Source organism: Festucalex cinctus, chromosome 1 (assembly GCF_051991245.1).
Source record: "Festucalex cinctus isolate MCC-2025b chromosome 1, RoL_Fcin_1.0, whole genome shotgun sequence".
Classification (NCBI taxonomy): domain Eukaryota; kingdom Metazoa; phylum Chordata; class Actinopteri; order Syngnathiformes; family Syngnathidae; genus Festucalex; species Festucalex cinctus.
Window position 1 is genome coordinate 28,433,526 of NC_135411.1, and position 23,634 is coordinate 28,457,159.

Here is a 23,634-nt window from a genome sequence, read left to right on the forward strand (position 1 = left end):
CAGCAAAGTATAAGAGATCAACGAGGTCCATGTTGCAACAAGCTCTTTTTCCCAGTATTTTCAACAGGTTTGTGAATAATGATGAAACTTAGCTATTTCTAATGCTAATTGCTACAGAACATAAAAAAAATATACCGTACTTTATTTAATTTTATTTATTTATTTTTTATTTTTATTTTTTTTTATTTTTTTTTTCCTGATGAAAGAAGAGACACATTTTTCTTTTGGTCGGTTCCATGTTTTGATAGCAATAGAACATGAAAATGGCTGGGAGTGAATGAGTTAATTATCAATTGAATTTGATTTCAAGACGAGTCAAGTCAGCCGTTACGCTGTGACATGCTGTCGGGAACGAGTTCAAAATAAAAGCGTACTAAGGAATTAATGTCCATTACTGTATTTGGCATGCTAATGTTGAATTTGAAGTTGGCTTTCTCACGGCGTGTTACCGACCTACATGGCATGAGCAAGTGTTGCTTGCCGTGAGCATATTTTGAACCGAGGTACTCAAATTACTTGAGGACTCGTTTCACCCCTAATTGCACTCTGGTGCATTGGAATGGAGTCATGGCCATAACTAAATATTGAGCGTCATTGTTATTGCTGGCTTTGGTCCGAGGCATCGAGTAACTCAGGCGGACGCTGGGACTTGGTTGCTGACTAATTGCGAGTCAATACGGCTTTTCCCCAAGGCCCAACGGTGACAGCCCACCGCTGCTAAACTTGCTAATTGCACGTCCACCATTGTTATTAATCATTGATGCTTGTTGTTTTTTGTGTTGTCTTATAAATTCTAGACAATGCTATTCAGTTTTTTTATGAGTGTATTTAAATTGCCACTGGAAGTTGCCTAGGGCACCTCATCGTGTGAGAGTTTCAAATGTCAGATATGTCGCTTGGCTCACTAAAGGTTGTGAAGCACTGGTGTAGCTAGTCCAGCTAATGACGCTTTGGAGCAGCAAGCGCCCGAAATACATCCCTAATTTCCTCAGAGGCTCTGATTAATATGCGATGGTGGCTGCCATGGGGGTACAATAACAATCTTGGACCAAACACAAACCTGGCACCTGCGCGTGCAATTGATTGTACAGTACAGCAAATAAGTCAATATTAAACGTGCTCATGTCTAAATAGGGAAAGCTTCTTTTGGAAATAAATTGACTGGAAATGATGAGGTGAGTGTTGAGGATAATGATACCATCAGTTGTTTGGTCACACTGACCATTAGCGCTTGCTGAGACACACACAGGCTACACTTCACACAGCACAAATGAAATTGGAAGCACAACTCCGTTGATTTCCGTTATTTTTTACTTTTAGCTCTGAGGGGGAATGTATAACTAGAGACGATAGCTCAACTTCCACCGGGGTCGCAGGTCAGAGCAAGGTGCGGAATGATTTATTTTGTTTAATAATTCAGCCGACTCCTTACTTGGCGACTCGGTTGAATATCATAAAAAGTGTCAGGTCAAAATTGCCAATAAATCCATTTGTGGTATTGTTTTGGCACCACCCTTTTTCAAGTGATCCATGGCCGGTTGCCATGGAGACCCTCGTCAGAAACAACTCCAGGAGGTATTCCTGAATTTCATTTGGCCTGCCTTTTTTCCCTCCACGCTCCCATCTTACACGAAGGCACGCCTGGCAGACAAACGCATCGTGTGCAATTTGAATGCCTTACAACTAGAATGTGTGGGGAGAAAAAAAAAAAAAAAACACACAGAAAGGAACAGAGAGCAACCGTGGCATGCATATGAATCACCAGGACTTTGAGAAAGAAAAACGTTTCTTTGATAATTTCGCAGCAACGAGGCGGAAGTATGATTTCATGCAAAATGATACTGGAGTATTTTGGATTGCGTGAATGAAATGTACAGAATTTCCGTCACAATACAATATCCTTGGCCTAACCTGCTTTGATATCCACTAATTTATCATATGTGTATTTTGTCAAGATTCAAATGCATTTTCTCTTTTGGAGGCAGCACTTCAACACCTGTTGCCAAATTACAGAATCCGTGTATGTAGCAGACCCATCACCACCATTCTAATCTGTGCTGCTTATCAGAAGTTAACGCTGATAACACTGTAAGCTAACGCTAACCTGTGCTAACACTGTAGTTCTGCTTGCCTTGTGTCTTTGAAATGATAGGACCAGCGGCTGTTCTGCAAATTCCCAATGCAGACACATGATACGTGGGCAGCAATTTTTTTTAAATGACGCATTTGATTAAAAAAATAAAATAAATAAATATCCTAAATTTAAGGTCACTTAAAGGAAAACTAGTAGGCCTATTAGTTGTAGAAAAATTAGGGGATCTGTCGCGGCATGATGAATAACAAACTAAACTTCCTCGTCTGATTTTATTTTGATTGATTTCTTACTCCATTCATTTGCCACGTGTTTAGGTGCCGGGGCACGCACTTGAAGTTGTGGGACGCGGGTAGCACAGAAGGAAGAGGGAAGAATAAGGGGCACACAAACAAAACGGGTGGACATTAGGGTCTAATCGCAAAGGAAAAACACGACGAAACATACACTATACCTCACAACACAGAATGGAGCCTGAATGCTCCCGAATATCGGGCCACTCTCCCGACTTTCCAGCTGTCCTAGTGCAACATCGAATGAGTAATGGTCTGGATAGTTAGATGAATGGATGAATTTATGGCGAAGTCATACGAATGAATTATGGAATGAATAACCAAACGAACTTATGGCTAAAATAGCACTAAACACGAAGGACAGTGGAACAAACACAAAAGAGGTATCGGGGGTGGCTACAAAATGAACGAATGAGGGCTGGAAAACAAACAAAGTGGGCAAACACATACATAAAGCCAGTTCCTCTACCAGCCTTTTAAGCTGTGGCCAATCAAGACCACAGCTGAAACTGATGCAACAATCAAGGCTCCTCTCTTGTCCTGATTGGTGGACCAAGCCAAGGAAAAAAGGTCCACCAATCAGGAGCAAGCGCCCACACGCAAAAAAAAAACGGCCACGAAATAATGTGGGCCGTAACACACGGGAGAGCAAGTCCTATACGTATTGTCCGACATTCATCCTCCGCCGACGAAGCTGTTGATTGATGACGCCTGACAGCCGTGAATGTTACGCCTCTTAACAGGTCACACTTTAACAGCATCACCCTCGTTCAGCTCACTCAGCCGCTCATTTACACGCATTGAGAGAGAGATTAAAAAAAAAAAAAAAAACAGCCGCAGGACCAATTAGAAGGTCACAATTGGGTTGGTTGCCATGGACTGCGGCCATATGTCTTCTCTTCATGCTCGTACTGGAGCTCACTGGAGAGTGTGTTTGCTGCCTGGGCACTCGGATGACTCACTTCCATTGCCACGGTCAATACTGAGAAGAAAATGAGGTCGAGACTCCTGAGCTGAGGTAGGCAGAGTAGACCGACATTGTATCCAAGTGAGTATCGTTACTTTAGAATTAGATTACTGATATGATTATTATGAATTGACTAACAGTAATAAGTAGACCTCTAAATAATTACTTGAGGATGACTTAGTAACTTTTGTTTTTGTTGCTATAGTACGGAGCCCCTAAGGCTTTGGGGATAAAGTCAGAGAGGCCAGACTGAGATGGTTTGGACATGTCCAGAGGAGAGATAGTGACTATATTGGTAGAAGGATGCCGAGTTTCCAAATGCCAGGCAGAAGATCGAGAGGAAGACCAAAAAGGAGGTTTATGGGTGTAGTTAAAGAGGACATGAAGGTAGCTGGTGTGAGAGCAGAGGATGCAGAGGACGGGGTTAGATGGAGGCAACTGATTCGTTGTGGCGACGCCTGAAATGAAAAGCCAAAAGAAGAAGAAGTTAGTCAAGTAAATGTAACAGAGTAAATGTAGCAGAGCTCATTACTGCCCAGCTCTGCTCACGTGTAACTGAGTCTCCGGGCACCGAGGTGTCATGACAAGAAAGCGAGCGAGGTGCTGGATGGTGTGTGGGTAGCTTGGCAGCTTGATAAATAACCATCATGCTGCGAGGGCTAATCAGAAGGTTGAACAAGAATGAGATGTTGTGTGAGGGGCACACGTGCAATCGGCTATCAGTATATCACAGTTTTTTGGGGGTTGTTTTTGCAGTGTTCCAATACTCACAGGCATATATTATTTATCCTCTGCAAAAAAAGATGGAGAGAGAGAGAGCAATTTTACAGTGGCTTACAGAGAAGATTTGATCAACTTATCAGTTGTTGTTTTTTTAATGGAGGTTGGAATGTAATGTCATTTCCATTGTTTTTAATGGACAACACTGCAAAACAAAAGAGCTTGTAGTTGTAAGCATTCTTGTTCAAATTTCTTAATTATTTACCTATTCATACATTGCAGTTGAGTGCTTTTATGTAATCCAACAAATACACACAGTAAGAAACGATGCATAATCAGCATCCTCGTTTTCTCATTGAAGCTTCATATTTATTGTTTGCATCTCGACACTGCTTTAATTGCTAACCTGAGGCAGCGCTGTCATTACTGCTGTAATTAAATTCACAGCACTGTTTGTTTCCTGTGTTACAGAAGCCCCCCACAGACCCCACCCGCAGCCTCCCTCCTCCCTGACTGAACCCATCATCCACACATCGTCATCACTGACAGCGATCGCCTCACACAAGTTGCGCTGCAACACTCGATCGCACCCCCTCATCCCGCGACCCACGACGATGTGCCACCGCAACGTCCCTCGTCCTCGTCTTCCTCGCCTTCCTGCAGGGGGAAGCGCAAGTGGAGGCTTACCGCCGAGGGAGGGGAGGATGAAGTGAGTGGGTGGGTGTAAGAGGAGGGGGGATTGTAGTGGATAGCAACAAGAATCAGATAGCGAGAGGGAACGGAAGGACTTGGTGCTGGGAGTTGGGACTGTCACGTCTTCATCATCCAGGTGGGTTGCATGCCGACACAAATGTCACATTTTGGTGACATTTTCAAGTGGGTTGTGTAAAGTTTGGTGATGGATGCTCTCAAACAAAATGCTTCCTGACATCGTCTTTATTCACCCTCCCTTCCTCTCTGCATGCCATTGCTTTATTGCCATCATTTCATTTCCAAGCATTCCCTCCCAAACTAAGTCCAGTAGGTGTCTGTAATATCACTGAATGTCAATTCACACATTCCCATGAAGCCCCTGGGAGTCCACCCCTCCTGTACACGTGCAGGAAATTGAGATATAAATCCACATATATGTATTTTGATCTGCTCTGAATGGCTGAAGTGGTAAAAAAAAAAAAAATCCTTCTGCATCAAAACCCAACTGATTATTCAGCTCAAATATCAAGTGCTTTATAATGTTGTTGTTTTTGTCTTGATTTTTGGTCCCTGTGCTGCCGCAGAGTTGAATTAAAGTTTAATGCTGTTATGTGGCTGATTTTCATCTGAAAGCCATTTGTGTGTGTGCGTGTGTGAATGCGGTTTAATCAAGGCCCAAGTGGAATGTGACCAGAGCATCTCGGTGTTGCTGATAGCTAACGTATGTCGTTGTGCAAAATAACATGCACAAGCAAAGCTTTCTCGGTGGATTTCAGTTTGCTCAGTGGCAAAATGGAACAGTCGGCTATTGTTTTTCCCACCATCAAGGTTCAACCATTATGAAATGTCGGAATTTTGGGTGAATGGCGAGGTCATCTGTGAAGGAGTAATCGGGCTATTCGAAAAAGAACAAAAATATTGTGAATGTGAAGTGGGAATTTTGCAAACGGTCATCAAACAACAACAAAAAAAGCAGGACTTTTACATCAGCAGTCAAAAAATATTGCATGAGGTGTCATAATTTGCAAGAAAAAGAATAGTTGTCATTTTAAAAGAATGAATTTTGAATTTTATGAGAATAATGTCACAGTATTAGGCAAAATGAATTTGTGCTCCAAGAAAAACTTTTTTTTTTATTTTTTTTTTTTATGTGAAAAAATGTTATTTTAGAAAAACAGCAAAACCCATCAACTTCAAGAGAATATAGTAATATTTCCAAATATAAGTCAACATTTTACTAAAATAAAGTAAAAATGAAATTCTAAAAGTAAATTTTGAGAATTTTGAAAAATTTTCTGTGACGAAGTTTTACAGGAATTAATTTTTTTTTTTTTTTGTTGAGGATTTTCATTTTCCACAGGAATATTGGGATGGAATAAAGTCAAGATAGTTTACAAGGAAAGATTCTAAAAATTCCTTTAGCATTTTTTTTTTTCAAAAGAATTAAGTAGTAATTACATGAGTGGTAATTTATGACAATATAGTAAGTTTCGGGAGGAAAAAAAATACTTTTATGAGGAAAAAGGAGGTAATTTTATAATAATAATAATAATAATAATAATAATAATAAAAAGGTCCTGCCAGTAAAATATATTTTTTTTCTGAAACATGAAGGAACACTTTTATCAGGATTAAGTCCTAACTTTATAATATTTCGAAAAAAAAAATCAAATTTTACATGAATCAAGTATGTGGGAAAAAAAAAAAAAAAAAAAAAGTCTTAAATTTCAATAGTTTAGTGTTAGTTAATTGTCAATGATATCACTTTCAGACCGATACCTGTATGAATACTCCACTCTAGCGTAGTCACTGATGCCGATAACAAGTACCGATACCCAGAGGTGGACGCATCAATGAATTTTGAGCGTCGGGACAACACTCGGGACACTCATGCGTCATCGTCTATCCATCAATATTTCAAGCGTTGTAATTTTGTAACATTGTAATCATCAATCCGTCATTCGTCGATTGTTGAGCAAAATGAGCGTCCTTCATGTTTCCGTCATTCGAAGTGGGCATCCGTCAATTCATTAGCCGTCAATAGGTGAACTTTGAGTTCTGGGTAAAGAGAGTTCTTGGTGGTAAAAGTTCCGCAGGGAATTTATGATTTGTGGTTCCACAGCGTCTTGCAGTTCTCTGTAATTAATTCAAATGAGTTTGAGTTCAGCTGATGTAAAAACAAACACCCCCAAAAGTGACCAATCAGCCTTGGTCATTGCAGCCCGCTCAGCAAGACCCTGCTGCCGAATTAGTACTTGGATGCCCCGTGGGGAATTTATTTACCCTGGTAATTGTTGTTGGTGGAAAAACGTCCGGTAAACTGAAAAGTTCTCCAAAAGTTCCGGCGGTAGAAAAACGCCTATTGACTGCCGAATTTATCAACGGATTGACAATTACTACGTTGACAGACAAAAAAAAAAAAAAACTTTCTGGCAATGCTCAGTTTGTCAATTTTTCGAAGTTTCCTGTCAATTGGTAATCGTCATCAAAATGGCCATCCGTCATTGATGGATTGACGGACCTTCCGTCAATGTTGACGGAATGCCCGATACCACGAGTACATTTGATACATCAAATTTTTACCAAAAATGTCAATGACAGATCATTTTAAAGAAAGACCTTTAAACCTCAAAACATCATTTTTCTTTAAAATTGCATGAATTTAATTTCCTATTTTTCTTATTTCTAATTTCTAGTTCCTCATCGTAAAACCACCACAAGACACATCGGCCGCCATCGCGAGCACCAATACCTTGTAATAAGGCCAGGTTTTCGCCCAATATCAATACCTGGTATTCACGCATACCTAAATTTAAAAGAAGAAAATATTTGTGTTACTGTTGTACATCGTATTAAATCAAAGTCTTCATTCACCAGGATTTTATACCTGGAAATTAAATCATACATTACTGTCATAATCACAAGGGAAAAAAATCATAGCGTGAGGAGAATAAACTTTACTTACTATGTATAAAAGTCAATTAATTAAAAAGAATAACATTATAGAATAACAACATAATGTTAATTATGACAAACATAATTGTAATTTAATTATTTTCATGAGAATAATTAAGTATATTTGTTCCAGCCAATAAGTGAAATGTAGAGAAATACATTATTAAAATACACTTGACCTGAAGCATGATTTTAGAACTAATAAATTTATCAGCTCACGACATCAATAATCATACCCAGCGTCTCAGTCATTTTCTGTAGGTGTAAAAATCAGGATTCCAGAGGAGCTGACATTCAATCATCTTCAGCAAAAACGATTAATGTTACCACACATTATTGCTCATGCTTTTGGAATTGAACAACCCCTCATCATGAGCGGGATTTGCCAGTGTGATAGTTTATTATAAAATGAGTCGACGTAATTAAACAGTCACATGCATCATCTCAAATGAGATGTTTTGGGAGTGTTTTTTCCACTGCAGAGATGCAACAAGAGCGCCGTGGTCTGCCCTGTGAGAATCTTCTGGTGCAAAGTGCAGATTAGCTCAGATGCATTGAGTGGCCCTAAGAGCCCTTCACAAATAGACAGCTACTTTTCAAGTGGAGCAAAAAAGAAAAGAAAAAAAAAAGGATGATTTATGATGAATATGTAAGTAATGCCTCTTCACAGGAACTATGACAGAGAATCCTGCTTCGCTACAACACATTTGAAATGTTTATAGTATTTTAAAATTGAAGCACTTCTTTTCAACCATCGGCAGCTCTCTGTATCCGGATGCAATCCAAAATGTAGCCATTTTCTGTAGGCCTACTTGTGAGCTCATGAGATTTATGCTGCATGAAGAAAAGGGCAGAGTTTTGTTTTAATTGGGTACCCTCACACCAAATTTCTACTTGGCCTTTCTGTTTGCAGTGGAGACAACAAAGGGAATAAAAATAGAAAGGAAAACAGAAACGAAAGATCTGATGACGTACTGTGACTCGCCGGCCTTGCCGTCAATGGTTGCTTTCATTCCGAGGGTACAATTTGATGCCACCCTCAAAAGATTTAGCACACTGACATCGAGCAAAGATGTCACATGCTTTCTGCGTCAGAACCGCCGCCATTATGTTATTATTGTGACTTGAAAGCAGTCACATTGTTTATCATTGTATCAGATAATACTAAGAGTTGTTTGTAATATCAGGATTTGTTTGTTTAGCAATGTTAGACGGCCACAATATTTTTCAAAACAGCCTCGTCCCTTGATGGTGTTTGTAGATATGTACGGTACTTTCAGTATGTACACATAGTAATAACGGTAGAACTATCCATCCATTTTCTTGACCGCTTATTCCTCACAAGGGTCGCGGGGGCTGCTGGCGCCTATCTCAGCTGGCTCTGGGCAGTAGGCGGGGGACACCCTGGACTGGTTGCCAACCAATCGCAGGGCACACAGAGACGAACAACCATCCACACTCACACGCACACCTAGGGACAATTCGGAGCGCCCAATTAACCTGCCATGCATGTCTTTGGAATGTGGGAGGAGACCGGAGTACCCGGAGAAGACCCACGCGGGCACGGGGAGAACATGCAAACTCCACCCAGGAAGGCCCGAGCCTGGACTCGAACCCGAGACCTCAGAACTGGGAAGCGGACGTGCTAACCACTCGACTACCGTGCCGCCCACGGTAGAACTAAATAGCACAAAATAATAATCAAAATGAAATGAAGATAAAAACAAATGCCAACAACAAAGGGATTATTTATGTGCTATTTCAGAAGTCTTAAGTTATAAATAACATTGTAATTGGTGAGAAATTCATTCCGGCTCGTTTTTTTTTTTAATCGGGCCTCAAGCCAAAATACTGGCAAACTGCAGAAGCGGTGCCTTTTTTTGCGACCAATGTAGTTGCGTCGGGAGCTGCTAGCCATCTTGTCTTTAGTTGTTCCGGTTCATAGGCTGTCACACGACTGTCACATTATTATTTATTGCTATTAGTTTTTTAAATAGTTAGAAGTAAATAGTTATATTAAGTTGAAAACAAGTACACATTTATATTTTCTCTCAAAAAATATATTTATATAATATTATTATTATTTTTTTTTTAAATGGCGGTATTTAAAGCGACACCATTTCTATTTTTAGACACTGCGGGATACCTTATTACCGTGTTACCGCCCAACCCTAGTGTACAGTGTTCCCTCGTTTTCAGCTGGGGTTAGGTTCCAAAAAATACCCGCAAACCGATCGACTGATCGGGATAACGTCTATCAATCTTACACAAGCCGTGGTTACAGCATTTAATAATTTTATAGATTTTTTTTTTTCTCTTGGCTTTGGACAACCACAAAATGCACTACCGGGAGCGGGATTGCTTTTGTTTGTCCGCAGCAAAACGCAACGTGACATGGTGTATGTCTTGTGCAGACGGCTGCAGACTTCCAATATATGTCCGACATGGAGGATTTGGCCGAGCCGAGCGTGCACGCCAACGCGTCGGAGAGCTACCCGCTGAACCCGGCCAGCGTGATCGTGTCGGTGGTCTTCTCGCTCATCTTCCTGCTGGGCACGGTGGGCAACAGCCTGGTGCTGGCCGTGCTGCTGCGGAGCGGCCAGGTTGGCTACAACACCACCAACCTGTTCATCCTCAACCTGAGCGTGGCCGACTTCTTCTTCATCGTCTTCTGCGTGCCCTTCCAAGCCACCATCTACTCGCTGGACGGCTGGGTGTTCGGCTCCTTCATGTGCAAGGCCGTGCATTTCTTCATCAACCTCACCATGTACGCCAGCAGCTTCACGCTCGCCGCCGTCTCCGTCGACAGGTAGGTCCAGGGCTCCCAAATCGCACTAAATATCTACTGGATACTAGACTAAGTGCAATTTCCGGAGAAATTGCGTGGGAATGCTGACAGCTGAATGGTAATAGCTGAATGCTAAGCTGAATGCTTATGAAGTAAATTGAAAGATAAATTATGTGAAAATTGCAGTTTTAACTTAAGTTAAAAGATAAATTAATAAAAAAATAAAACGAACTGCAATAGTCAGTTGGTATCAAATGTACTAAAATGTGCTCCAGGTAGGGTTTGATCCAGGTCGACTGTTGGGAAGGAATTTCCTCTAAGGACTGAGATAACTTGCCTTGTTCAGATTCATGGCTAATGCCGTATTTATTTTGAAGTCTCATCTGAAACAGCAAGCCAACATGTATTTAATCATTTCAGTGAAATTGTAATCCATTTCCTGATCTGATAGTCAGTTGGTATCAAACCATCGAAAGTACTAAAATGTGGTCCAAGCAGGGTTTGATCCCAGTTTCTCCATGGAAGAGGCAATTGCTCTAAGGACTGAGCTAACATGCCTTGTTCAAATTCATAGTTAATGGCGTTTGTATTTTAGAAATAGCCATCTGATGAAAGCCAACATGGATTTAATCATTTCAGTGAAATTGTAATGCATTTCCTGATATGATAGTCCGTTGTGTACATTTATATCATTAAGCATACGTAATTGCCACGAATATATTTGCAATGTACAGTCTTAGGTGGGATTCGAAATGCTGTCAGTCCTATTGAAAATGAATGGGGAAAAGTTGATATTTAACGTTAAATTGTGCTAGTACTGTAAATAATGTGGAAACAGATTATATATACCCCGGAAGGTGTGAATTTTTGAAGTAAGTTTAAATTTGAACGGTGTAAATTGGAATTATTATGTGGGAAAAAAGAAAATTATGTGTCGGCAAAAAAGTGAGGAGAATAAAAATAGGAATAGCGTATGTGGGATGCTTTCAGCATTCCCACAATTATGATTTGAGCATTTGAATATAAAATAGCCAATAAATGTACTCCATATATGTGAGGATAATTCATTAGTGGAGTAGCGAAAAAGAAATGGGTTGTTTACAGGACGATCAATGGATGAGGAGCAGAGGAAATGAGGTATGAAGTAAGCAAACAGCGGCGTCACTTTCATTTGGAGGAGGAAGGGGGATGTTTTGTTGACAAAGGACGATTAGGCGGAGCTCATTGAAAAGCTCGATGCGTAATTGAATATCATCCCAGGGCATTGGAAAGCGGCCCATTATATCGGCCCGCATTGTCAGCTCAGTCAATACAAGTCGGTTCGATTTGGAGCACACACTGATCTCTAATAGATGGTGTGGCAAATTAGACATGCCCATTAGGCTGCAGAAGAGATGGGACACTTGAGGCAGGAATCGTAATGACTTTAAACCAGTGGTGGGTCATATGGACATGCTAACATAAAACTGAAGTGGAAAGTTAGTTATTGAAAAGTCTCACAAAAGCTCATTATATCAAATAATATCGAGTATACATTTATTTGATTATAGTATGATAGGTGAGTACCAAGTATCGATATCGGGCTGATACTCGGCCTTAATTTCAAGGTATTGGTACTCGTGACAGCAGCCCTCTTGTGGCCGTTTTATGATCAACAACTAGAAATGAAAAAGAAAAGAAAATTGCCACTAATTTCATGCAATTTTAAAGAAAAAAAAATGCTATATTGGGATAAATAGGTCTTTCTTTAAAATTGGTTGTCTTTGTGAGACTGGGGTTTCACTTTTACAATCTTTCATCTTTTTTAAGGTCTAGTGCGTCTCTCTCTCTCTCTCTCTCTCTCTCTCTCTCTATCTCTACCTCCCTCCCTCCCAACACCCCTCTCCCTCTCTCCCCCCTCTATCCCTCTCCTTCCCTCTCCCTCTCTCTCTCTCTCTCTCCCCCCTCCCTCTCTTTCCCTCCCAACCCCCTCTCCCTCCCTCTCTCTCTCACTTTCCTCCCTCCCTCCCCCTCTCTCTCTCTCCTCTCTCCCTCCCTCCTTAGCCCCCTCTCCTTCCCTCCCTCCCGCTCTCTCTTTCCTCTCTCTCTTTCCTCCCTCTCTCTCTCTCTCTCTCTCTCTCTCTCTCTCTCTCTCTCTCTCTCTCTCTCTCTCTCTCTCTCTCTCTCTCTCTCTCTCTCTCTCTCTCTCTCTCTCTCTCAAAAGTTACTTGATTAAAACAAAGAACCTGATCCATCCATGTCATCAGACATCGCTTTGTGATGTGTTACTGGGAAGCTAAAGATTGAAATGAAGAATTGAATGTAATCTTCAAAGCGTGTCGACAGGTACTTGGCCATCCGCTACCCGCTGCGCTCCCGAGAACTGAGGACGCCGTGCAACGCGGTGGTGGCCATGGTGATCATCTGGGGTCTGTCCTTGGTGTTCGCGGGGCCCTACCTCAGCTACTACCACTTGATCGACTTCGCCAACAGCACCGTGTGCATCCCCGGCTGGGAGGAGCGCGACCGCAAGCTGCTGGACACGTGCACCTTCCTGGTCGGCTACGTCGTCCCCGTGCTGATCGTCAGCCTGTCGTACACGCGCACCATCAAGTACCTGTGGACCGCCGTGGACCCCCTGGACGGCATGACCGAGTCCAAGCGGGCCAAGCGCAAGGTGACCAAGATGATCATCATCGTCACGGCGCTCTTCTGCATCTGCTGGCTGCCCTACCACGTGGTCATCCTGTGCTACCTGTACGGCGACTTCCCCTTCAACCAGGCCACCTACGCCTTCCGCCTGCTCTCGCACTGCATGGCCTACGCCAACTCCTGCGTCAACCCCATCGTCTACGCGCTGGTGTCCAAGCACTTCCGTAAGGGCTTCAAGAAGGTCTTCAGCTGCCTGCTCAGCAACAGCAGACGCAACAAGGTGCACGTGGTGCACGTGGCCAACACCGTGCCGGGTTTCGAGGCGGCCTCCACCGAGGTGTCGCAGATGAACGAGGACAACGCCAGGCACAACGAGTGCGAGATGACCAACAGGCGGCCGGCGCAGCCCCGGGAGGCCGCCGTCACCCTCAACTTGCCCTTCCAGCATCCCACCTGAGCGGGTTGGTGACAGAACAGGGGCACCGCATCCTTAATAGGTGAGATGGAGCATATCCCATGCCGACTTTGGTAACAGATGTGGGATACCGGCTATGCTTGGAGGCACAGAACCATTCACAGCTAACATCCACCTTCTATATGGAGCCGATCTAAAGAGTCTTTTGGTGAGAGAAGTTGGGTACCATATGGGCTGGCGGTATTGTCAGTAGTCGAGTGAATACTCAAACTGAAAAAGTGGTATTGAACATCCTTACCATAAAGACTTGGTGAGAGAAGCAGGGTACAGCCGTAACCGGTCGCAGGTCAATCGCAGGGTACATATTGACAAATGAGCATTCACAATCACATTCACATCTGGCCGATTTAGTCATCAATGAAACTAACAAACATGGAAACATATTTGGAAAAATATCTTGGAGAACATACAATCCCAGAACTGCGAAGCTCACACGCTAACCACATGACAGTCGTCTCGGATACATGCAAGGCACACTCATGACCTCCCTCAAGGCAGATTTGTATTATTATTATGAAATCAATGAAGAAGTCAGTGCATGTCTATTTTGTTTGTTTGTTTGTAGAGAATACAGTAAAGACTGTGAACACAATGCTGCAAAGGAAATGCTGCAAACTGAAATCCTCCATAACACTGACATTGAACGGTCTTTTTTTTTTTTTTTTTGAAGGAGAGTATGCATGTGTACATGCAACAAGATGTACTTGTAAATGTGATGGTGTTCTCTGACAATATGTCTGTGTGTGTATAGGAGGGCCTGACCGATTCAATCATTCTGTTCTGAGTATATCTCATATGTTGGCTGTTATTGTTTTGGTTACTTTATATGTTAGTTTTTATTATTTCCATCCATGCTTTATCTGAACTGTGTATTTTTGTTATTCATTATATTTGTTTTTTTGTTTTTTTTACGAGAAATGTTTTATTTTCCCTCACTTTTTGTTTTATTTCACGCACTACAGCTTTTATTCTATAAATTGTATGCTTTTATTTTATTTTTATTCCGTTTTTTACATTTATTTCCTTCTTTCTTCATTTATTTAATTAGAAATATTTTGTATATATTTTTTTAAATCTCTTAACTTTTTTATTTTGTTATTTATATATGTTATCTTTCATTATTTCCATCCATCCATTATCTGAAACCGCTTATTTAAATGTAAATTATTATATTTATTATTTGCAAGTTATATTTATAAAAACATTATATTTATATGAAATAAGTAGATGTATTTTCTCCCTCTAAATGTAGCTAAAACTGCCTTGGTAAGTCAATGATTCAGCTTTTGCCTTAACTATCGCCTGCACTTTATACTATCTGCATCAGCTCATCCACTCATTGAGTAAGATTTTGTTTAAAAAAAAAAAAAAAGTGCAAAATGTACAAATTTTTGTGTTTTCTTGAAAAACGTGCAGGCTTTTACAGTTAAATATTGAAAATATGAGTACAGCGCTTAATCTTTTGTAACTTTCACTACAAATTGTACGTTTTGCGCAAATGTTGACTTGTGTGCTTTACATTATGCATGCAGGTTAAGAAAATGGTGATCTACTTATCTTGCTGTGACATCGATTTTATAATACTGTATATGTATACAAAGTTTAATAATTAGGTGATACCAGTATTATTATTATTATTATTATTACAAAAAAATCTGCACACTTTATTTCTTTATGCGCATGTTTCTGTTTGGCGGACGTGTTCCTCAGTGCACTTGTTTACATCGTGTATATTTTGAAAGATGTGTATTTTCTGCATATTAGAAAACAACTCGCGATATTACTACTTGAACAAAAATCTGTATTGTTCTGTTCTGATTCCGTTGACATGTTAGCATAGTTATGTGTGCTTTGGCCTACCTCAATCATGTGTTTTTGTGCGTGTATTTGCAACCAGTTTTACTCTCAAATGATGAATGTTCTGAACAAGAGAGTTGTCGTCAATCTGTCTCCTGTTTGTTTAATGTTTAATGTGTTTGCTGTGACAGCTAAGGAGGTTGTTTTTTTTAACTCATTCACTGCCAGTTATTATAGTAAATTTTTACATTTCCAATACTCACGTGATATTCCATTCAATAATTATATATAAACCGAATCTACCAAATAACAGAATAGACTCCCTACTTTTTGTCCCGTCCCGTTCTTTTATAATTGACAGCAGAAAAATGCAGGTTTGCCAAAATACAGCCATTTCTCCCATGGACTCTGAAACTGTGTTTATTTCCTATAAAATGGGGCAATGATGTCATCTACCGGTGGTTGGGCATCAGTAAAGTTGTTTCCAAGTTTGATATTTACAGTGGAGCATGCTCAGATTCGCCCCCATTTAGCACCGCTCTAAAAAATACAATTGACAAGTATACTTGTCAAAGGCAGTGAATGAGTTAAGATACTGTACTAGTTATAAGGGGATGTATATTGGAAAATGGACTTTTTGATGGATTGGACACAAATAGTTGGCTCACTGGAATAGGGTTGCAATGGCGTGGAACATTCATGGTTGATTTCCTGAAAGTTTCTGCTAAATCTCCATGGGAAATTCAGGTGGGAAATTTTGGAAATATTCCAAATCATTAACTTGGAATTGAATACATACATTTTAATGCTAAAATATAGCTATTATTGCTATTTCTGAATAACCTAAATTGCAGTTTTTACACACACAATAATATGAGTAAACGCCTATTCCTAGATTAAGATATATTACTGTAATTACATAAGAGCCTGTACGGAGAAAAAAAAAAAAAAAAAAGATTTAGGACTCAAATTTATGTCGAAAAAGGTGAATTCACTGAGAAATTTGTTTTCACTATCGCTATCCTTGGATCAAGTGTTAAATGCCGTCAACAACATTTTCACATGAAGAGTTTGTTTACATCACTTTCCACAACTGTCTACAAAAAAATGACCAGTGGCTCGGGTGGGAGTCTCGGCCGTTTTCCTGAGAGGTTTTTTTTTTTTTTTTTTTTTTTTTTTTTAATGAATGGCTAAATGCATCATTTGCAGCTACAATTTTCCACCCCAACGAGAGCCAGTCCATTACAAGTGGTTGCTTTATAGCCATGTTTCCACGTCCACGTGTTACGCTTACATAACGTGTATATGTCAGAACTTGCGAGATATGAGTTACCGGATACTGTGCGATATTTTCCCAATGACACCTTATCCAAAATCAAAAGATAGTATAGGACATTGTTAATGAATATGTCTAACTACAACATTCAGGAAGTGGTTAATCACAACCTGAAGTGGACATTGATCGGCTGTTATTGGCATAACCTGGCTCAGGGGCAGGTTCAGGAGAAATGAAGATGTGAAAATGGAGGAGCGCGTGAGAGTTGTTGGTCTGGTGAATGGCAAATTTAAATTTAAAAAAAAGAAAAAAAAAAGAGAACAAACAGAAAACCATATCATTTTTACGGAGCCCCTAAGGTGACATGGTAGGAAAAAAAAACAACAACTTTGCGTTCTCTCGCAAAGATTGTGTTCCCTCGCAAAACAACTTTGCATTCGCGAGGGAACGCAAAGTTGTTTTTTCGCCTACCATGTCACCTTAGCTGCGCCGTAAACACTTCCGGGTCATCTTCCATGTCAACAAAAGCGACGTATAAACAAAGCAGTGGAGAAATACATGCTCCATCCTAGTCGCTTTGGGAAATCTTCCCCACTGTTTTGTTTCATGTTTAGAAACTTTCCGTCCTCGTCGCTTTTGTTCACATGGAAGATGACCCGGAAGTGTTTGCGGCGCAGCTAAGGTAACATGGTAGGCGAAAAAAACAACAACTTTGCGTTCTCTCGCAAAGATCTTTGTGAGGGAACACAAAATGTTTTGCGAGGGAACGCAGTTTTTTTTTTATTCCTACCATGTCACCTTAGGGGCTCCGTACATTTTCGCACTGACCCTCGGGAAAACTGAAATTTACAAACAAATATACTTGATAAAAATATAAACACAACTGACTGGTCCAGTCAGTACTGACAGGTTGTCTGAGTTCCCAGACAAACAAAACAAAACTGCAACTTTCTGTGGCCTTTTATTGTGGGCAGTCGAAGACACATCTGTGCACTAATCATGGTGTCTAATCAGCATCTTGATATGGCACACCTGTGAGGTGGGATGGATTATCTCGGCAAAGGAGAAGTGCACACTATCACAGATTGAGACTGGTTTGTGAAGTTTGTGAAATGGTGGTATTGTGCATGTGGTAAAAGTTTTAGAGCTTTGAGTTCATCTCGTAAAACAAATTGTACCAGAAACAAAATGTGTTGCATTTATATTTTTGTTGAGTACATATGCAGACAGTGCAACAATTGGGAAAAAAGAAGCAATTTACAATAACGTATATGGTATTTAAGTAAAGATACCTCAGAGTGAATAATTTCCTCAATTTTTAATGATTTAATAGATTTCGAGCTGTCAAGCGATTACATTTTTAATCAAATTAATCACATACGTGATAATTATTTTGACATTTAATGTTATGAGGACGTCTTCAACATTTTTTGACTGCACACTCTCAACCTCGTCTTTTTCTAATACTTACTTGCATTATTTAAAATGAAAAAAAAAATGACCACAGTAGTTTGACGTGAACAAATATTCTGAATGTCATACGCAAACATTTATCAAATGCTTTACTTTATAGCATGTATGTTCATTGCTCAAACACAACTTGTGCTACCTTTAACGTAACAATTCGCTATCAAGCTAAAGTATCATCTGTGGTCAAAATTAATTGTGCAATTCATCTGCCCTCATACATGATTAATGTGATATTTTTTTGTGATTTATTAATGAGTTAACAATAACTTTGAGAGCACTAAATTACAAAATAGATTATATATTATATTAATTACACGTCATAATTAATCTGTAGATTAGTAGTTACTCAAAATGGCAGCCATTATTGAGTAACTGGCATCACTATTCCTCACACAAGCATCACATTTAAACACTGAAATACTACAAAGATGATGAGTCACCACATACTGTATTATTATTTTATTTTATTTTTTTGCGAGCTTTCCAGTTATGTTTAGTGCTCATCAACTGGCATCTTGGGTGCCAAGGAACTACGTTGAATTTAAGGAGCTTTATTTAGTCAAAAGAAGTAATTTGCCACCATCTTGTGGCATGTATAGTCATATACCTGTTTAACCTTGATTTCAATTACTTGTGGATTTTTGCTATTTGTGCCAAAAGCCAAAGAAAAAGTAAAACACACCAAAGCAGTAGTTATAGTATTTGAATAATTAGACTGCATAGTCTAGTGTTGGTTTATTACATTTTTATTGTCCAGGTATCTTTTTTCAAGTGTTTTTCTCTCTGTCGTTCTCTCATGAGATTAAGAATTTGCTGACTGGGCTGCTGGTTGACACTTCATGTTTAACATATTTACATACAAACAACAACAATAATAATTGTAAGAATGATAATACTAATAGTGTAAAGGCACTCTGATGGTCACTTTATACATTTGAATAACATTTTGTGTGCTTGAAAATAAAACAGCTGCTCAAAAGACAAACATAAAAAATGACATCCGTAAATTAAATAATTTCCTTCAAATATGACAAATATATTAGCTTTATACTGCATCTAAATCCTAAAGACTTGAGAACATTCCATCAAGTGGTTGTTTCTACCCAGCAGCAACACACAATAAGATCTCAAGATCCACTTAATGTTCAACATCAACTGCGGTTTATTCTTCAGTACTGAACACGGAGGGGAACGCGACGTCTCATTGTGGCCTTCGACAACAATGTTGTTTAGAATTTGTGCACTTCTCTTGTGAGCTTGGCGACACATTCACACCTGCTATGCTACACACTTCTATGAACTGGTCATTTATTATAAACGCTTCCATGATATGATGGTAAGTTATGTAATTATCTGACCTTCAAAATAACAGCTTTAAAAATCTATTTGATGCCGTGTGCTACACTGGCTTGACATAAGAAAACTGGTGTTGCCATGGCAACCCCACAACTCCTACTGTGGTGGTCTTATGTTACAAGTAGAAGAGCCATAACCTCTTAAGTTGTACTAGTGCTAGCAACATCGCTAGTGTGTTTGCACAAACACTAAATTCAAGTTAAACATTTCTGGATGTTTTTATCGTGTACATTCTTAGCTTAGCATCTTTATCATATAACAAATGCTATGATTATTTACCAATGAAAGTAAATGAGGCTTCACACCTGTAATAGTGGGCCAAAAGTACTAACAATTGTTGCTTAGCTCGTTTTAATTTAAGAAGGCTTGTAAAGGAGACAATCCTTCTAGGCACCAATATGACAGGCACTGACTTTGCTGCTGGAATAAGCCTTCATTCGAAAATGCTGTGATATGATATGTAATGGAAAGATGAATGGAACCCCAAACAAGCCAATTCTAGATCACATTTTTTTTGTGTAATCATCATCATCATCATCATCATTTTCATAACTTGAAATCAGCTTGCATAGATGTGTCAAAGTACATTATATCATTTTGACAGCTCACTCAGTGTTAGTTGGAGGCCATAATACTAGGGTAAAATGAATGGAATAAAATGGCCCGATAATGATAATAATAATAATAATAATAATAATAATAATAAATAATTTTATACTGTCAGGGTGGCTTATCAGTTTTGGGAAATACAGCATCTCAATCGTGGACTTGCTACAAGAAGCCCCCCAAAACATAACTGAGGCGGCCAAAGTGTTGCCTGACTGAAATGTCACAAAATAATAAAACTACTCTTAAGTGGCATTTAAAAATAAGTCATAAATATAATCCTTTAAAAAAGGATCATGATCGTCGTTGGGGGCTTCAATAAGATTGCAAATTTTAAATAGTTAAATACAGTAGTTATAAAATGTTATTTGTTACCACAAACTGTACACACCTGGTATCAATACATATAAAAAGAATCACAATAAGTGTGGTTACTTTAGAAAGGACGAGTGATTATACCACAGTAAAAAAATCTGCAGCGCTTCTCCTTAAGTAAACTTTACAAAGCTACATCGTGTGCCGCCATTAAGTACTTCCTGTTTTGCTTTCCACCCACTTCCTGTTCACCTTCTCGAGTCCCTCTCTTGTGTTTCCCCTCCTCCCGACATACGAATCAGTCGATCTTTTCCACTTTTCCAATAATCTTCTCCTCGAAAATAGGCAGCGTGGCGTCATCCTCGCGCACCTCCTCGAACACCACCCCGCAGTCGAACTCGTCGCTCACCTTCTTGAAATAATACCTGCGAACGAGAAGCACACCATCACGGTCTTATGTGACAAGTGCACAATTCAATAGGTGTCAATTACGTGATGTGAAAATCGAAGTCTGACCTGTAGTTTCCTTTCTTGGTCAGCAGCTCTTTAAACTGGCCGAGCGTCACCAGCCGGCCCTTGACAGACGTCCTGTACGGTATGGGCTCCCCGCAGAAGTAGTACGCCACAGTCATGCTGTCGCACGCTTGCTTTTTACATGCTTTGTGCCTGCGGATACAAATGAGAACATATGGGATTTAGCCATAGCTGGGAAACAAGTACAAGCTTGACAAAACAAACAAACAAACCACACAGAATGGACGCATTATAGGTGTGTAACTGCATAAAGGTGAGGGATGATCGTGGCTGAGCACCATCGACTGATGGGATATGTGAAGTACAGCCTGCTTCTTAATCTCAAGACACGTGACTATGCTCACAGGCTACATGCAAGCATGCCAAAGCAACAGATATGTCGCAAGGTATTCAGAAACAAAAAGAAAGTCACTTGATAAAAAAATGAAGTCACGTAAAAAAACAAAACAACAACAACTAAAGACATGATGACGGCACACACAAATTATGAATGCATGTATAATTCTGTATTCTTTTCCACATTTTTTTGTTGTAATTATGTAATTGGAAAATAAAGCATAGTGCGTTTATGTGCATACATTTTCAGTGATTTACAAGACAGAGAACTTCATTTTATCTAGTGACAAGTATTCCAGTTCTTCCATTTAGTGTATGTGTGTGGGGGATTAAATAAATGTGAAAAAATAATGATGTAATTTTTCAGTAATTTCAAATGATTTTATTTCATTGCTGTTTTTTTGTTTTATTTTGTCTAATAAGTGAAGGGAACTATTGTGGTCACATTTGTGAAATGACTAATATTGTTAATAGTTAAAATAGTATAGTTTTATTTAATAGTTTTCATCATATAGTTATTTTAAATAATAATAATAATAATAATAATAATAATACCCGCGACCCTTGTGAAAAATAAGCGGTCAAGAAAATGGATGGATGGATAATAATAATAATAATAATAATAATAATAATAATAATAATAATAATACCCGCGACACTTGTGAAGAATAAGCGGTCAAGAAAATGGATGGATAGATGGATAATAATAATAATAATAATAATAATAATAATAATAATACCTGTGACCCTTGTGAAGAATAATCAGTCAAGAAAATGGATGGATGGATAATAATAATAATAATAATAATAATAATAATAATAATAATAATAAACTAGACCAAGTGCAATTTCTGGAGAGGTGGTGTGGGAATGCTGAAAGCTGAATTGCAAGATTTGAATGCTTGTGGAATGAATGCTTATGAAGTAAATTAAAGATAAATTATGTGAATTACAAATTATTAATTTTAGTTGAATAATGACTGAATAAAAAGAAAAACTGCAATCTGTCTAAGGTGGGATTCGAACCATCGCCTCCAACAGTCAAAGCTCCGCCGTGCTACCCAGTGAGCCACAGTGGGTATATTATACATTTAACCATATTATTAATCATTTAGTGAAGGTACAATGTATTATTCCAGATGATAGTCAGTTGGTATACATGTATATTACTTAGAATAATGGCCATGGATATATTTGCAATGTACAATACTACAGCTTTGCAGTATCGGCCAATACCGATACCACTGTTTTAATGCAGTATCGGCACCTCTGCCGTATCGGAAAAACACTAATAATAATAATAATAATAATAATGATGATGACTGAAGCAAATGAATAAAGCTTGTGTTGATCTAAAAATAAAATGTGACAAAATAGAAATGAAGTCAATTATCAGTGATGCAAAAATATGATTGTTTTTTAATATAATTAGAAATATTTTCTCATTTAGTTTCAGAAATAATAACAGATACATTAATAATAATAATAATAATAATAATAAACTACGCAAGAAATTAAAGTGGTCTTTAACAATACGTGGGAAAACTAATAATACATTGACAAAGCTATTTCTCATGCTCCAAATTTTGTGACAGTGACAAAGGAGCAGTGATGAGCATTTGAGGATGGTGGGTGAAGAACAGTAAACTGGCACGGGCGGACGTACTCGGGCTCGGAGAGCTCGCAGTCCGACACGGCGGGTACCACGCTGAGCGGCGGGAACAGTGCAGGCCTGAGTGCCGTGCGACCCCGCTGGATCACCTCCATCACATACCTGAAGGAGTCAACAACCGCCACCTTTGTTAGTCACGCACTCGACCTTCATCAGTGCTTAACTCGAAGGGATTCTGTCGGGGTGGTAAACAGTGAACCCCCTGTTGATGTTAATCTTGGGGCAAACTTTCCAGACCCCACTCGATTCCAGATACGTTCCCCCAAAAAGTAGGACCGCAGTAGGTGAACCTGAATAAATCGGGGTAACACTAATACGATTAACATGTAGGTGTCCACTCACCGCTGCTTGGGCTGCACTGTTCCGGACTTGATCATCTTCTCCTCCGCCAAGCGCCGGCACACCTCTTCCAGCTGGATGAGGGGGCTCGGGGCTGGGTTGGGGGGCATGGTGGGATCCTGGATGAAAGGATGTGACGGCTGCACGTTGTCCCAAGAGCAGCTGGAATGGCCCGGAACCTTCTTAGAGCCAGTGGTGCTACTAAAATACAAGAAGAAGACTTCTTTTTAGACCACGAATGTGTCTTTTGGCAGATAGAACTCAAAATTATTTCAATAGACTAGCACCTGAAATCAAAAGCATTCTTGTTTCTTGACAC

At 39.5% G+C, this 23,634-nt stretch overlaps 2 protein-coding genes across 6 annotated transcripts in view; one reads left to right on the forward strand and one right to left on the reverse strand.

Moving 5' to 3' along the window:
* Positions 1-2,989: 2,989 nt before the first annotated feature.
* On the forward strand, positions 2,990-15,558 carry galr2b (galanin receptor 2b). 3 transcript variants are annotated; one of them, XM_077527680.1, is made up of 4 exons: positions 2,990-3,128; positions 4,544-4,901; positions 10,135-10,529; positions 12,834-15,558. In XM_077527680.1, the coding sequence occupies exons 3-4, from the start codon at positions 10,156-10,158 to the stop codon at positions 13,594-13,596; spliced, it is 1,137 nt and encodes a 378-aa protein (XP_077383806.1). In that variant the 5' UTR covers positions 2,990-3,128; positions 4,544-4,901; positions 10,135-10,155; the 3' UTR covers positions 13,597-15,558. The 3 variants fall into 3 exon arrangements, with proteins under 3 accessions (XP_077383806.1, XP_077383798.1, XP_077383789.1); XM_077527672.1 differs by having other exon boundaries at positions 3,034-3,433; XM_077527663.1 differs by having other exon boundaries at positions 3,034-3,403.
* A 3,329-nt stretch (positions 15,559-18,887) lies between these two features.
* Positions 18,888-23,634, reverse strand: part of axin1 (axin 1) — a 32,338-nt gene continuing 27,591 nt past the window's right edge. For 2 of the 3 annotated variants that reach the window (XM_077527700.1, XM_077527692.1), the window contains 4 exons: positions 23,319-23,516; positions 22,971-23,078; positions 20,951-21,100; positions 18,888-20,859 (listed from right to left, as the gene is read on the reverse strand). In XM_077527700.1, coding sequence (XP_077383826.1) covers positions 20,733-20,859; positions 20,951-21,100; positions 22,971-23,078; positions 23,319-23,516 — 583 coding nt within the window. In that variant the 3' untranslated portion in view covers positions 18,888-20,732. The remainder of the gene's footprint in view (positions 20,860-20,950; positions 21,101-22,970; positions 23,079-23,318; positions 23,517-23,634) is intronic. The other variant, XM_077527709.1, reaches the window with a different exon arrangement.

Coding starts and splice junctions, on each gene's coding strand:
- galr2b (XM_077527680.1), top strand. CDS start 10,156: ATGTCCGACATGGAGGATTTGGCCGAGCCGAGCGTGCACGCCAACGCG. Junction 10,530..12,833: donor GCCGCCGTCTCCGTCGACAG/GTAGGTCCAGGG, acceptor GCGTGTCGACAG/GTACTTGGCCATCCGCTACC.